At 38.0% G+C, this 13525-nt stretch overlaps 1 protein-coding gene across 1 annotated transcript in view; it reads left to right on the forward strand.

The window, feature by feature from the left end:
* The window catches only part of TUB (TUB bipartite transcription factor), a 71226-nt gene that overhangs the window by 38903 nt on the left and 18798 nt on the right, over positions 1 to 13525 (forward strand). The window contains 1 exon segment of the mRNA XM_040608193.1: positions 5256 to 5390. Within this exon segment, the coding sequence (XP_040464127.1) occupies positions 5256 to 5390 (135 nt within the window).

A 13525-nucleotide genomic window follows, 5' to 3' on the forward strand; every position in this document is an offset into this window, starting at 1 on the left:
TTACGAGTATTTTAGCCTTTATAAAATCACCCTGGTCAACACATCAGTGTTATACGTAAACTGCAAGGAGCCATAGGGAATTTATAGGCAATGTAAGCTTTTGGGAATCTGGAATCTAAGTTACTAGCTGCAGGGGTAATACCTTTGATTATAACCATTTTAAAGCAGAAATCAAATCTCTGCATGTGATTAAATAGTAACTAACATGCCTAATTCAGGCCCTTGTATTTAACTAATTGTCTATATAAAACTAATGAAAAAATTTCATTGCATTGTAAAATACAGTGGGTTTTCCCATCTTCAGAGTATTTCTGATCGAATCCAGTCTCTTTGAGGTGATTGTAGAAATGCTAGACCAGTTGAGAATCTAAGTTGATGAAATAAAGTAATAATGAACGACAGCCCAAATAAGCAACACGATTCACTAAGGCTGGAACTTTGCAAAGTAAAATAGCAAGCCATTCTTACAGTGAAACACAAGAGCATCTTAGGCAACTGTAGGAAAAGGACAACCAATTTGCATTGGTTTGTTAAGGTATACTCTGACTGAACTGTAGTTTATCTTTCTTTGCGTGATACTGATTCTGGATTTTACTTTCACAGTTGAGAGGACATTGGTAAATATAATGAATATTTGCCTTACACAGTTGAGCCAATTATTTGTCTCGTATCCCTCATCATATGATTCAGCCTCTTTCTACTGAAGGTGTTTTCCAGACAGACTGCACAAATTTTTAATGTATCCATTTAAAATGATAATTTTTTTGTGATTTTTCACTCAGTTCATTCTTCACATAGTGTACTGATCAAAAAACTTTTTTTTTTTTAGCACATGGCACTTTTATGTGATAGAGATTGGTAAGTTATGATAGTTATGATTCATAGATACTTTTTTTCTTTCTTCCTCTAAGTTCATGAGAGTGGGCAAGCACTCATATCCAGAAAATGGTCATGCAAATGGAAAAAAACTCCTGCATTTTCATTGCATGCTACTTTGAAACTAATTTCCTGTGTGAACTTCTCATGAAGGCCAGATGGAAAAACACACTTTTCATTTTCATTCACTCATAGAAATATGTATGGGTAATTATCTTTCACTATTTTTTTCAATTCTGTGTTGTCTGCATCATAGAGTATTCACTTACTTATAAATTGCATCCTTTTGTTTGATTGTGTTGTAGCTTTATCCCTGTGACATGCAGTGTTTTCCCACATAGAACTGGTTCATGGAAGAGACTTCTTTTTCCTGCTTTTAGTAGTCAGCCCACTGGTGATGCAAGGCAAAGCCAGGACACTGCCCTTCTCTGCTTTGGTGCAAGTCCTTCTACACTCACCTCATACTGTGTTAATACCTTTTTTCTTTTCAGCCCAGATCCTGAATTAATATTGCAATCTGTGCTCTTTTCTGTATCCTCCAAAGTATTTTTTTCTAATACTGTATCGAGGTTAGTAGTCAGTGCTTGATTTCATGAACATTGATGAATAACACTAAAATTAAAATCATGTCATTGCTTTGTCTGAGAGCTTGCCATTTATCTCAGAACTACTTCTTACAATTTATGAGTCCAAATGAGAACGAAACATCAGATCTGAGAGTCCAGCATTATTTGCTGTTTGGAATTCTGTCTCAACACAACATATGCTTCTCCATTTTTGTCTTGTCTAAATATGAATTCTAGTACAAACAGATTATTCTAATGGAAAAGGAAAATCTGTAGAGCTTTTTTAAGTGAAGATTTTAATAATTTGGGGTTGGGCATACAAAGTATCAGGCTAGATTTTCAAAGGTGGTTTGTTTAAGGCAGGGATCAGTAGGGATTTTAAAAGTTGCCTAAATCTTCTTTGTACTGAAATTAATGCATTTTTTGAGTGAAAGTCTGTGAAACTCTATCCCTGTATAGCTGCATTTAAGGTTCTTTATTTATTTATCCTGTGGTACTGCCAACCTTTCTTTTAAACTTTTTAATGTCCAACTAAGGACATAATCATATTGTCATATCAGTCAATATTATCTAGGGAGGCCAGTTTATCTCATTTTCCTTATTCAGGCTTTCTTGCAGGGAACTGTGAATTGTTTTATGGGGCTATCTAGAGCCTGTGGAGAATGCAGGTTAGAGTTTGCTTCAAGGTGTTCCTAACCTGCTGAGAAGGGAAATTCTTGTCAGACGGTTCCTTAGTGATCCAAAGATGTAGTAAAGGGCAGAGGAGAAGACATTTAATCCGCTGATAAAGTGGTTGGGGATAAACATTGCTTCTACGAATTGCTTCATCTCCGCAAAGACAGACTAGGAATGCTGGTTCAGTGAGTTCAAAGCTCCACACACTGATGACCAGCTGCCAGGTGAGTGCAGAGAGTATTGGAAATGTTCGCTCTTACAACTCTCCAGGGCAAGAGAAGGCACTGGAAACAGAAAACAGTGTTTTTTACTTAGCTCCACATGTAAATCTGTTGGACCCGCTGAGCAAAGCTGGCAGGCTTCAGAAGGTAGCCCATTGCCCACTCCTCTGCAAGGATCAAAGTATTGACTGGCCCTGGGCAGCACTTACCTGGCGGGTATTTGGTGGGGGTCAGCACTTCTGGGCAGGGCAGACCAGTGCTTACCCTGTGCTTAAATGCAAATATGTAGCCAAGTCCCCTGGATCTCTGTGCTGTCCTGAACTGAATTTGTACAGTCAGTAGCAAAGCTACATAACTTCTTTGATATCTGCAGTCACAAGAGAAAACAGTGGATGAGCTTTAGCTGAGTTCTGCTGTTTGCTGAATAGTTAATAACTAAGATGATTTTGTGGTCGGAGTTGGTATTTTGCGATTAGGTTTGGATTTATTTTAGAGGTAGTGGTTTAAATGTAATGGTAAAACTTGGGCAAGCATCTGTAATTAGAAGCAGGAAATCCTGTGCCAATTCCTTCATGAACCCAGCTGCAGTATCTGCATGCTTCTGGGTTAAATCTTATTTTGCAGCCTCCATTACTTATGTCTGAAAGTCCTGTTTACCATAGACAACAGTGATGGTATATGCTCAAAATGGCTACTGGACTGAAATCTTCTTCTCTGCCTTATAAAGCAATGGAAATATTTCTTTCTCTGTCCTTTAGAGCTCCATCACTGTACTTATAATTAGGTATCTCTTGCTGAAAGTTATGCGACAAAAGTAATTCAAAAAGCTTCAGGCTTTTACATGTTAATTCAAAGGATGGCTGACAAGATAGTGAAGTAAGTCTTCAACTTTTCAATTAACAATGTCGGAATGTTTCATCCTTTGCTGATTAATCATTGCTTTGGACCAAGTAAATGATGCTTCATCTGAGTGAATGAATATAGTCATTTTAAAAATCATTTCAAGAACTGTCTGGTCATTTAATATAGGTCATTTGTAAAGTATTGAATTTAATTATAATGTGGATTATAATCTTCAAAACAATTAAAAGAACATACTCCAGTTTTTAAAGAGAGACCGAGCCACAGATACAGGATAGATTGCTGGGTTGGCAAATCATACCTATTTAGAGACTGTGGAGTTAGGACTGTTTGGTTTTCTGCTTAGTCTGAGGCTGCCATGCCTGTGGAAGTAAGACCCGGTGTACTGTCTTTTATGTGCCATTTTCCCTGGTGCCCTGTGCACTCATACCTTTGGTTACGTCTTACTCATTTCCAGTGCTCCTTTACACTCAGCAAAGGAACTGCAGTCTTGTGATTAGTGATTGATAAAGACAGGAATGAGGGGTCAGGCGGTGACCAGCTGTTTCTTTGGGCTTATAGTCACTCCTCTACTAAATCAATGTATATTCTCTATAAACCTTGAACTGTTCCTCTACGTAATGAGAAAAGGAGCATGTGTTTGAGTTTCTCAGATGCTCATTGTGCTGTGAATGCAATGCTATTCGTAACAGATTGCTGTGCTTGGGAGGGTAACTGTAGGTTTGTAAACTGCAGTCTTCACAGACATGGTTAAACCCGTTTCATCTTACTCCTTTAGAGAATCTCCTTGGTGTTTCTACTCCTATTCATGTGCATGAAGGATTTGGTAAACAAGAAAGTTGCTTCACAGACCAGAAGCCTGGGGAGGACTTCCATCTTCAAAGAGAGATAACTGGCAGTCCACACATCATTGACCATCATTTGGTCTTTGGGGGTTTATGAAGTTTGTCAGGATATTTAAAAATTAATTTTATGGGTGGCCAGTCCTCTCCAGTAAGGTCTCTTAATGGACTCTTTTTATCCTTTTAAAGAAAGCATTTTATTTTGGGGAAAAAGGAAGTGATGGTGGGAGGCCCCAGGTGCCAGGGTGATACTCCTCTGAGGTAAACCACAGTCACCACGTGAAGCCAGTGGGGCTTAGCAATTAACTGTGACCAGCAGCTGGCACCAAAATCCCTCAGTGCCCACCTACAGGTTGTTTTGTTTGGGGTGTGAAGTTTGATGATTGCTTTATGTATTTCACAAAGGTAATTGGTTTTATGCCTTTGTAAGCTCAATATTATTTCACTTCAAGGCTTTGCCTGGCCAGAATAAAGATTGACCTCACAGTGTGTCATGCTTTTAGAAAATGGTAAAGCCCCTTTTTACTTTGAAAACAACTAGCATTGCATGAATTATGCTGACATTCAAAATTTATGCCATGCATATTATGTTGAGACTTCTAAAGAATTAATTTGTGTATGTTACAAAGTAGGAGGAGTTTTTAATTTCTGCTTGTGTACAGTTTCAGCATAAAATGCATGGCCATTCTCCTCATCATACTGTGTTATGTAGAGTTGTGCAAGATGTGTTCTGAAAATAACCTTCCGATGATTCCTTGTTTACAGGGTTAGGATGTGGCTTTAAGCGTAGGCACTACACAAAGTCTAAATAAAATTTTTCTGCCTTCTTGCTGCCACTGCTGATGATCAGTCTGGAAGAACTTTACCATGAGCAAAAGTGCTTCCTAGAATAGCTCACCAACACGTTAATATTCTGGTGTCACTTTTGGCCTGGAAGTTCGGAGCTGATATATTATTGGAAGGAGGCAAAAGTTCAGAAATACATCCCAACTAAACTAATACTTCCAGGTTTTTACTGTAGCTGTGCAAATTCTGTTTTATTTGACTTTCCTCTCTGCATGAATTGTCTGAAATACCAAAAAAACTCTGCTATGTCTGCTTACCCTTTTATGCCTTCACAGTGTTCTCAATTCAATCTCTCCTCTCTCTTTCTGTTTCTCTCTTCTTTCTCTCCGTTTTTGTTTTTGGTGGGGTACCCTGAATCTCTCAAGCAGTGCAGGAGGCCGAACAGGAAGATGTAAAAGTGGTAGTGGATGCCCAAGCTCCGAAACCAACTAAAAAAACCAAGGCAGCAGCTGCGAGTTGTCAGACTGGCAGCACCAGAAAAGAGAAAAAAGGGAAACACAAAGGTTAGCTGCATGCGGCTAAATGCCAGATGTTGAATTGACTGCAAAATACTTCTTTGTTTTTTTGTTTATTTGAATTTCTGAAAATTGCCTAAAAGTAATTTCTTGAAATTTGTATGAGATTGGAAAATGTGAGTGACTTGGTCTTGTCTCGACGTGTACAGCCTGGGGGTGAAGGAGGGCTAAAATTTGTAAACCGAGTCTTTTCCAAAGGAGAGTGTTCGAATTGCAGAGGAGGACAAAGGTACTGATGGAAAGATGCTGGTGTTTTCCTGCAGCGTTACAGAAATGAGACCCATTTTACACCACTGTGGGATTTTAGGCTATCTTCATGTAATGTAATTTGGAGAAACAGCCTTAAATTGCATTCATTTCTGTCCAGACTCTTACTGAGCTTTAAATGATACAAATTGGAGGTTACGTGGGCATTTAGAAAATCATTTCAACAAAACTGAGAGAACATCCTCAAAGGGGTTCTTCAGGTTGTTACTTCAGTGTTACTCTGTCCCACTTGGCTGACACATGGGAAGCGTTTGTATGGAAAAGTTTCTGCAGTGGCTTTGGGTAAGATTAGGTAGACAAAAAAATATACTACTGATAATGACAAAAGGGTAGGTAAAAATGACATTGCCATTATTATATTTACCATTTGAGCTACTTCGACTAGATGGAAGAAGTAACGAGCTACTTTAGAGGTATTAAAATTTTGTATATGTGTGTGTGTATACATGCACACTCACAGAAAGAGAGAGGGTTTGTACAACATACAGTTTCTTTTTAGCTGATATCAGATGACTAATGAAATAAATACCTTTCCAATAATTTGCAGTTCTTGGATAAAACCACTGTAATACTGTCCTGCCTGGACTGTATACTGTATTCTTGTGTGTCCAGCAGTCTCTCCATTATTGCTTAAGTAAGAAAACTGTCTAGCCTTGACGAGTCTATTTAAAGATAGCAGTGACTAATAAGGGTAATTACTGAGGTCAAGAGTATTGGGGCTTATCTGTAAGGATTTTGCAGGCCTTTACACATCCTTTACATATTGCAGCTTAATTCTTGAGATCTGACTCTCCAGCGTCTCTTATGTCTGTGGTCCTTCTGGCTGCAAAGAAAGCCCTAGGTTAGATAGGCTTTAGAGTCTGGCCCCGAGGTAAAGACTTCATTCATGTATTTGGAAAAAAGATGGTGTGTCAATACTTAGCCTTAATAAGTAAAAGTCAAAGCTAAAATTAACTGAATATAAAAATTGTTGGCCAAATGAGTGAAGAGGAAGCTAATGTTTCTCAATTTAATGTAAAAATGATGCCACTCCAGCATAGGAATACAGATGCCAAATTTTATTTTGAATTACCTGTTGCTGAAGAGCAAAAATTTGTTTACTAGTTTAAAAGAAAGCCTGTCTTAGGCATTCTTTTGAATGAGCATGGTGTGGGGGTAGTACTTAAATAATAGTTACTGCATAACCGTGAGGCTCTGTTTCATCTCATGTAGTGCCCCTTTTGCCTTTATGGGCTATCTGTATCTGTACTGTGCTCAGAACTTGAGATACTGTGCTGGTCAATTACAGCACGTTTGATTTGAGAAATTTGCACTGTGTAACAGCAAACATGCGTACACATTCACATGTTTTCTAGGTAGTTTTCTGATGAGCGCCTGGCTGAAATACTCTGTGAACAAAATTCTAGCTGCAGGCTAGTGAGGCACCTAGCAAGAAGCAGTCCTTGTTGGAGTGTGTGATTGCAGGGCTGTTCTGCAGACACTGCTCACGTGCATGCTGGGGGCTGCCCTTGCTGGGTGGCTCTCTGAGAACTTGCTTGCTAGGTGTAGGCAGTGTGTGCTTACTGTGAAGGAATTGCACAGGTTTTTATTATTTCATAGCAGGAAACACCTCGTATTTTTCTCATATGCAATTAATATTTTTATTCATTTTCTGAAAAATTCCCCAGACAGGCAAATGTTGGCATATTTTAATAGAAGCAAGTTGTGTCAGTAAAAGTAATGTCACTTTATGTAGACTGAGAACTTTGGCATGCTGATACTGCTCTATGTGTTGGAAACTAGTATTGTCAGCTGTAGAAACCTCTGCTTCTGCTGCAATTCTTAGTGCTCATCCTGCTATGCTATGTATAGTCTTCCCTGGCCTTCAGCATTTGCCCATCAATTGCATCTTATGTACTTTTCCTTGAAGTGGAGGTGCTGCTCATCACACATTATGAGTGTCTCCTCTCCTGGAGTTTATGCTAATGATTAATAACAAATCAGAAGCAATATCCCTGTCACTTAAAGCATGTTCAGAGCATACACGTAGTCCCTGCTCATCTACATTTTTCCAGATACTGGTATTTAACTGTTCCTTCATGTATAGTTTCACCCTTGGAATCATACCTAGTTTATCTTTGATAATACTGTAAATGTGGAGGGTTTGCAGGGGATTGTAACTGGATTTCCAGTCTTGCATCCTTATTGAAGCTGCAAAATATTTTGTTATTGGATAAAAAAGTAAAACTGAATGCAACTTTAAAATTCCAGAGGGATTTTACTGATCAATCCACTAGAGACATAGCTAAGTTGTGTTACTTAAGAATGAAGAAAATGGAAGTGGTTGCAGAACCCTGAGTGGAACTTATGTCAATTTTTCAGTTACTTCTAAGAGTGAATGTGAGTTTTAAGAAAAGATTTTTATAATAATATTGAATGGTTTTGCTAGTAACTTAAGATCTAACCAATGAAAATGGATGAAGGGTAAATGGTTTTTTACCGTTTTGTGACACAAGAGATTTTGTGTGAGGAAGTTCATTGGTAATTTGACCAAATCTTGGCAGGTTTAGGTTCTGCTTTCAGCTTTACAATTGCTTCAGGTTTTGTCTCCACTCTGACTACTGACTGTAACCTTTGTATGTCCTGTAAACCAGCGGGGTGAATGTACTTTACATGCTAAAATAGCATTTTCAAGGTTTCTGTTAGTATTTAGCTATAGTGAGCATCACCTCTGTAAGCATAGCCAAGCTCTCTGTGCTTTAAGAAAAAAACCTTTAGACTGGATCCTGTGAATAATAAGCTAATTCAGAGAAAAAAATAAATTGAATTATACATGAATTGCTCTTGAAGCTGTAGTATAATGATTGTACTCTGGTCTTAGATGTGTGCTGCTTTTTTAAGTGGCTCCAAGAATGATGAAACTATGATCAGAACAATGTTCTAAAGACAAACACAAGGGAAATACTAGGTTTAATGAGGTTATGCTGACATAAGGCAAGAAAAGGAATGTGGCTAATTGCTCACGTAGCACTGCTTGTGCTTCTCAAGGTAGGGGTCAGCGTATTTTGTAATTCTGTGATGGCTAGTGTGTGGTATTTAGCAATTTTTTTTCAAAATCTGTGATTATTTCTTGCATTACATTCTTAATGGTGGTATCCAGTATATCCTGTGCCTATTTTTAAAAAGAAACATCATTTTGTGAGGCAGTAAGAAAATGCAGTAAACTGATAACATTTTGTATTAGCTTAGCTCATTAAACTGGTATTTTTGAAAGTTCTCCCAGTTTATTGTTTGACATGAGATATTCAATATTGGAAAAAAACCCAAAATGCAACAAATGAATTTTGTTTGTTGAAAAAAGGGTTGTCCTTCCAGGGAAGACAGTGCATCAAATTCTGGTTTGATTTGTGATGCTAGTAAGGTGTGATGAAGGATATTACTGAAATTAGTGTACAGTGTTGCTAGATAGTTCCACAGAAAAATAATGCGAACAAGTGAACATAGTTGCAGCAGGAACCTATGAAAAGTATGCACCCTACATAGTGTTAAAAATACAAAACCAGAGCATCTTTAGATATCAAATACCTTGATGATTCTTTGAAAAAGTATCACAGGCACATAGTGGTGTGGGTTTTTGTGTTTGGTTGGATATCCTCCCCCAGGATTGTGAAGAAATCAATAAATATACTGGATAAAGTGCTTTTTTGGCTATGTGCAATGAATGGGGCAAAGCCAAACAGGAACATAAAACCAGAACCTTTAAAAAAAACCCAGAAGACCATGCAAAGCAAGGAGTTAATTCAAAGTGAAATCTAATATGAGAATTCAGGAATCATTCTGTGAAAAGTTGATGTTGTTGTTTCTTTGTCTATTTTTGAGTGTTTTTCCTAGCAATCTTGCACTTCTGAAGTACATTCTAGGAGAACCCTGCTCTGAACTGCACTGGTTCACTCGCTGCCGTGGGCTATATAAATGAAGATTTTTGTCACTGAAACAAGGAATATGGATGTGTTTAAATGGTCAAATAATACCTTCCCAGCAATTTTTCTTTTATGTTGTACGTTTAAAGTCTATAGCATGTTGAGTATTCCCTGCTGTCCTTATGAGAGTCAGAAAGCAAATGAGCTGCTCTGAGACACAGCACTTTTTCTGCCAGGATGGCTATTTCACGTTTTGATTTGGTTTGCTGCTTCTGTGTTTCTTTTCTCCCTTTCACGCCTGTCTGTCTGTTTTGATTTGTGCATCCTGTCCCATTTTTATATGTAACAAGCAACTGCATTAATGCTGGCTGACTTAAGAAAGCAGCACCATTTGTTGGATAAGAAGCATCATTTCTCACTGTAACACTTCCTTTCTGACAAGGGGAGGGAAGTTCATGTGGAGTAGATTTATCTCAGCTTCTTTGTGCATTAAAGAGAAAGGGTAGGAGGAACAATAAGTGAGTTTCCACCAAGAAAAGTCCTGTTATTTCTAGATCTGAGAACCCTTTCAGGCTGTGCTTTGGCAACACGAGAACTAGATTGTGAAGAATTCATTCTGGCCTCCTCAGGATAGAGATTTATGAAAGTACAGTTCCTGCTACAGTTTTCTAGATTTCGTCAAAGTGAATGTAGAGCTTGGTGCTCAAGCACTTCCTTTTGGTGTCCTGGTCTGGTCTTAGCAGTAGCCCTTGTTTTGATGGAAGTTTGGACTAAATCACCTCCAGCTGTCCTTTCCTAAAAAAAAATTTCTCTTCGCCCCCTTTCCCCATAAACAAATCCCTTTGTGATTTTGCAGTTGCTGGAACCCATATCAGTGGATGTGCAGCCCCTGTGAGAACAGCCATGTACTGGGAAATGGCTTACAAAATACTGACAACTACAATAGTCCTCAAAAATAAACTAAAAAAATGCTTTTCCCTCCTTTAAATATTCTGGTTTTTCAGTGAATTCCTTTTGAGGATAGGTTCATCTGATTGAGAGAGGGAGGGAGAGGGAGTGAAATACTACTTTCTTGTTCCACTGTTCTGGAGGTAAATGTTATTATACTCACTGGTCACACTTCTTGAGGAATGCAGAATTCAAAAAAACATAATCAACTGTTGTTTTGTCTTTCTAGTTTCAAATGTGTATCACTTGAGACAATAGAAGCGGAAGCAGGGTTTGCTTTAAGCCAAGTTCTTTAAAGGACAAAACTCTTATTTGTTCTGGTGTCAGTCTAACAGGAACAGATTTCTCTGAGGACAGACTCCTTGTCTTTGACCTCGGAGGAGGCCAGCTGGCCTTTGAAGGGTCATGCTGCTATCCCGAATTTGGGAGGAAGAGCAGCTCTGCAGTGCTTCTGAAGAACAGTTGCAATTGCAGTGTTGCTGCTGGCCACAGCCTTGGGTGTTACCCATGTGGGTATGAATTCTGTGTTGGACCCGGTGGCTTATCCAACCTGGTATCTTGCCTATGAAGGCACATACAAGAAGATTTTTTTAAAAATATAAAATATCTAGTGTGCCTGCGTTTGCTGTCAGCGTGTTTGTAGAGGAAGGACATACTTGTTGTAGAGCCCTTGTTGATGTAACTGAGCTCAGAAAATGTGGCTTGAAATTTTCTCTTCCAGGGACCTCTTGCCTGACCTCGGTCAACTCTTCAGATCTGGTCTGCAAAGGGCTTAAGCATTCTTAAAACTTAGTCTGTGAGCAATATGCTTGACTTCATGTGTTGAATTTGTGTCTTAAATGCTTATAAAATGACAAGAATCTTTGTGTCCTGCAGTTCCTCATTTGTAAAGTAGGGACAGAAATACTTGTTTTCTATGCTATGTTCCTTTCCTGATATGTAATCTCATTTGCTGTTCAGTCACTGAGCTCAATTAGTTCTCTCTGATGTATGATAACTTCCTTTTTAGTTTCTTTCTTAGTTTGAAGATGTCCTATGAAGAAATTCTTAATTTATTGTAACCATTATTTTCAAATAATTTAGAAATCTGTCTTTTCATGGTGTCTTAGGAGTAGTAAAGACTCTCTGTGAATAATCAGTTAATCATTCTTTCCTGTACTTAAGAGTTCATTTAAAAACTAAGAGGAAATAACATTTGCTGAAAATCTTTTCACAGCAAAATGTTTGCATGTATAAATGCATGCAGAAAAGAACATGATGTGTATAAATACAATTAAATTCTTTTCCTGCAAGATCCAATTACTGGGGATTCATGTAGTATATAGTTAAATACTTAAATAATGTTTTGGAGAGCTGACTCACTATGCTTATGCCTGTAATTTGCTGCTGGGTAGTTTGCCATATATTTAATCTGTAACTGATTTTTTCAAGACTACCGTAGTGCATCATGCACTACTGTCAGATAGCAAAATCTTTCCTCATGTTTGGTCTTGTGCTCATCTAGAAGTAGTGGCCACGTGTATCAGCGGCCTCTCTGAGCTTTCCCTGGTCATACAAAGCTCAGTAGTATGTAGTCTTTTCCTCCCATTTGACCTTCTCCCCTTACCCCATTGTCCCTTAAAAATTTAAATACTCTTTCTTGATTATCTCTGGAGCAATGAAGTAATCAAAATTGCAGTTCTGCCCTATCCTCTTTAATGTTGGTATTCTACTGTAGTATTATAGAGCCATTAGACTGTGATGACTTTGAGAATTTCTCTGATGGGGTGTCTAGAAATGCTTAATTTCTATCCAGTTTTGAGAGGAAGTTCCACTTGGACCTAATCTGTTACAGATTCTGGGTTTAGACAGGACTATTGAACATCTAAGACTTGTGTTCAGCATGACTATACCCTTAGTTTCCCACTTGCAAATAGGGTTAGGAAGTTGTATTTTGTTCCTGAAAAAATAATTTTGGAAGATTGTGAAGCTGAAACAAAAATGCATGGGTATTAAATGGATAGCCAGAACTGCACTTGTCATGCTCTACTAGTGCTGTTGTGGGAGAAGGAAAAACCACCCCAAAAGGACCTCTAGATCTGTAGGACCAAGAAGGAGGGATGTACTTCAGGGTCTGTAGCTGCCATCCCATGCAGTCTGTACTTGTTCATCAGAAAGAAATTTGATAACTACATCTAGTAGAACTGAGATGGCTCATCCATATTCATTTTAGTATCTATCTATAGGACATACCAAATTTGTTGGAAGTGGTTCAGCAGAAAGCTGCTGGGCATGTGGGATAGAGAAATGTATGGCTGGTGACCCTTACATAAAGATATTTCCTTTAATTGCTGGATTGGAACAATAAAATAAGGTCTCAACTTCATATCATTGAAATACATTGTTGTTACTAAACCCAGGGAGACTGAATGGATTTGGGGATGTTGGTCCATCCTTTAGAAGCTGAAGTTTCAAACAGGCATAGTGTGGTATAAAAGGCACAAAAGCTTAGATTTGTTTCTTATGCCTCATAAACACTAAGCAAGATTTGCAACTTTATTCCTTTTCCAAGGCTTTCAGTAGCAGTTCTGTCCTTTATTTTTCCCCATACCTTTTTCTCTGTCACCTCATTCCAGACCTGGATCTTGTGATTTTTTTAATTTTTTTTTTTTTTTTGCGGGGGGTGTAGGTAATTAACATTTTGTGTGGTTAAAGCAGAAGAAAAAAAATCCTATCTAAAAATCTCATACCTGAGATCAAACTTAAGTGCATATCCACCTAATGTATTTTGAATTTCTTAGAATTTAGATTAATTCAGGTTATAAAAACATTCTATGTGCTAGTTTAGATTACCAGCTTGCAAGAGCATGATACTGTATTTATAAATAATGTCTAGAAGATTTTAGGTGCTAACAGAATACAGGCATTGCTAAATAGTAGTTTATAGGATGGAAACACCAATGAATGCCAATTTTCTGTTGCTTTTTTTTCATTATTTCTTTGTTTTCATTTCTGGTACCTCTGGGTTTC

This window comes from Falco naumanni, chromosome 10 (genome assembly GCF_017639655.2).
Source record: "Falco naumanni isolate bFalNau1 chromosome 10, bFalNau1.pat, whole genome shotgun sequence".
In the NCBI taxonomy this organism is placed as follows: domain Eukaryota; kingdom Metazoa; phylum Chordata; class Aves; order Falconiformes; family Falconidae; genus Falco; species Falco naumanni.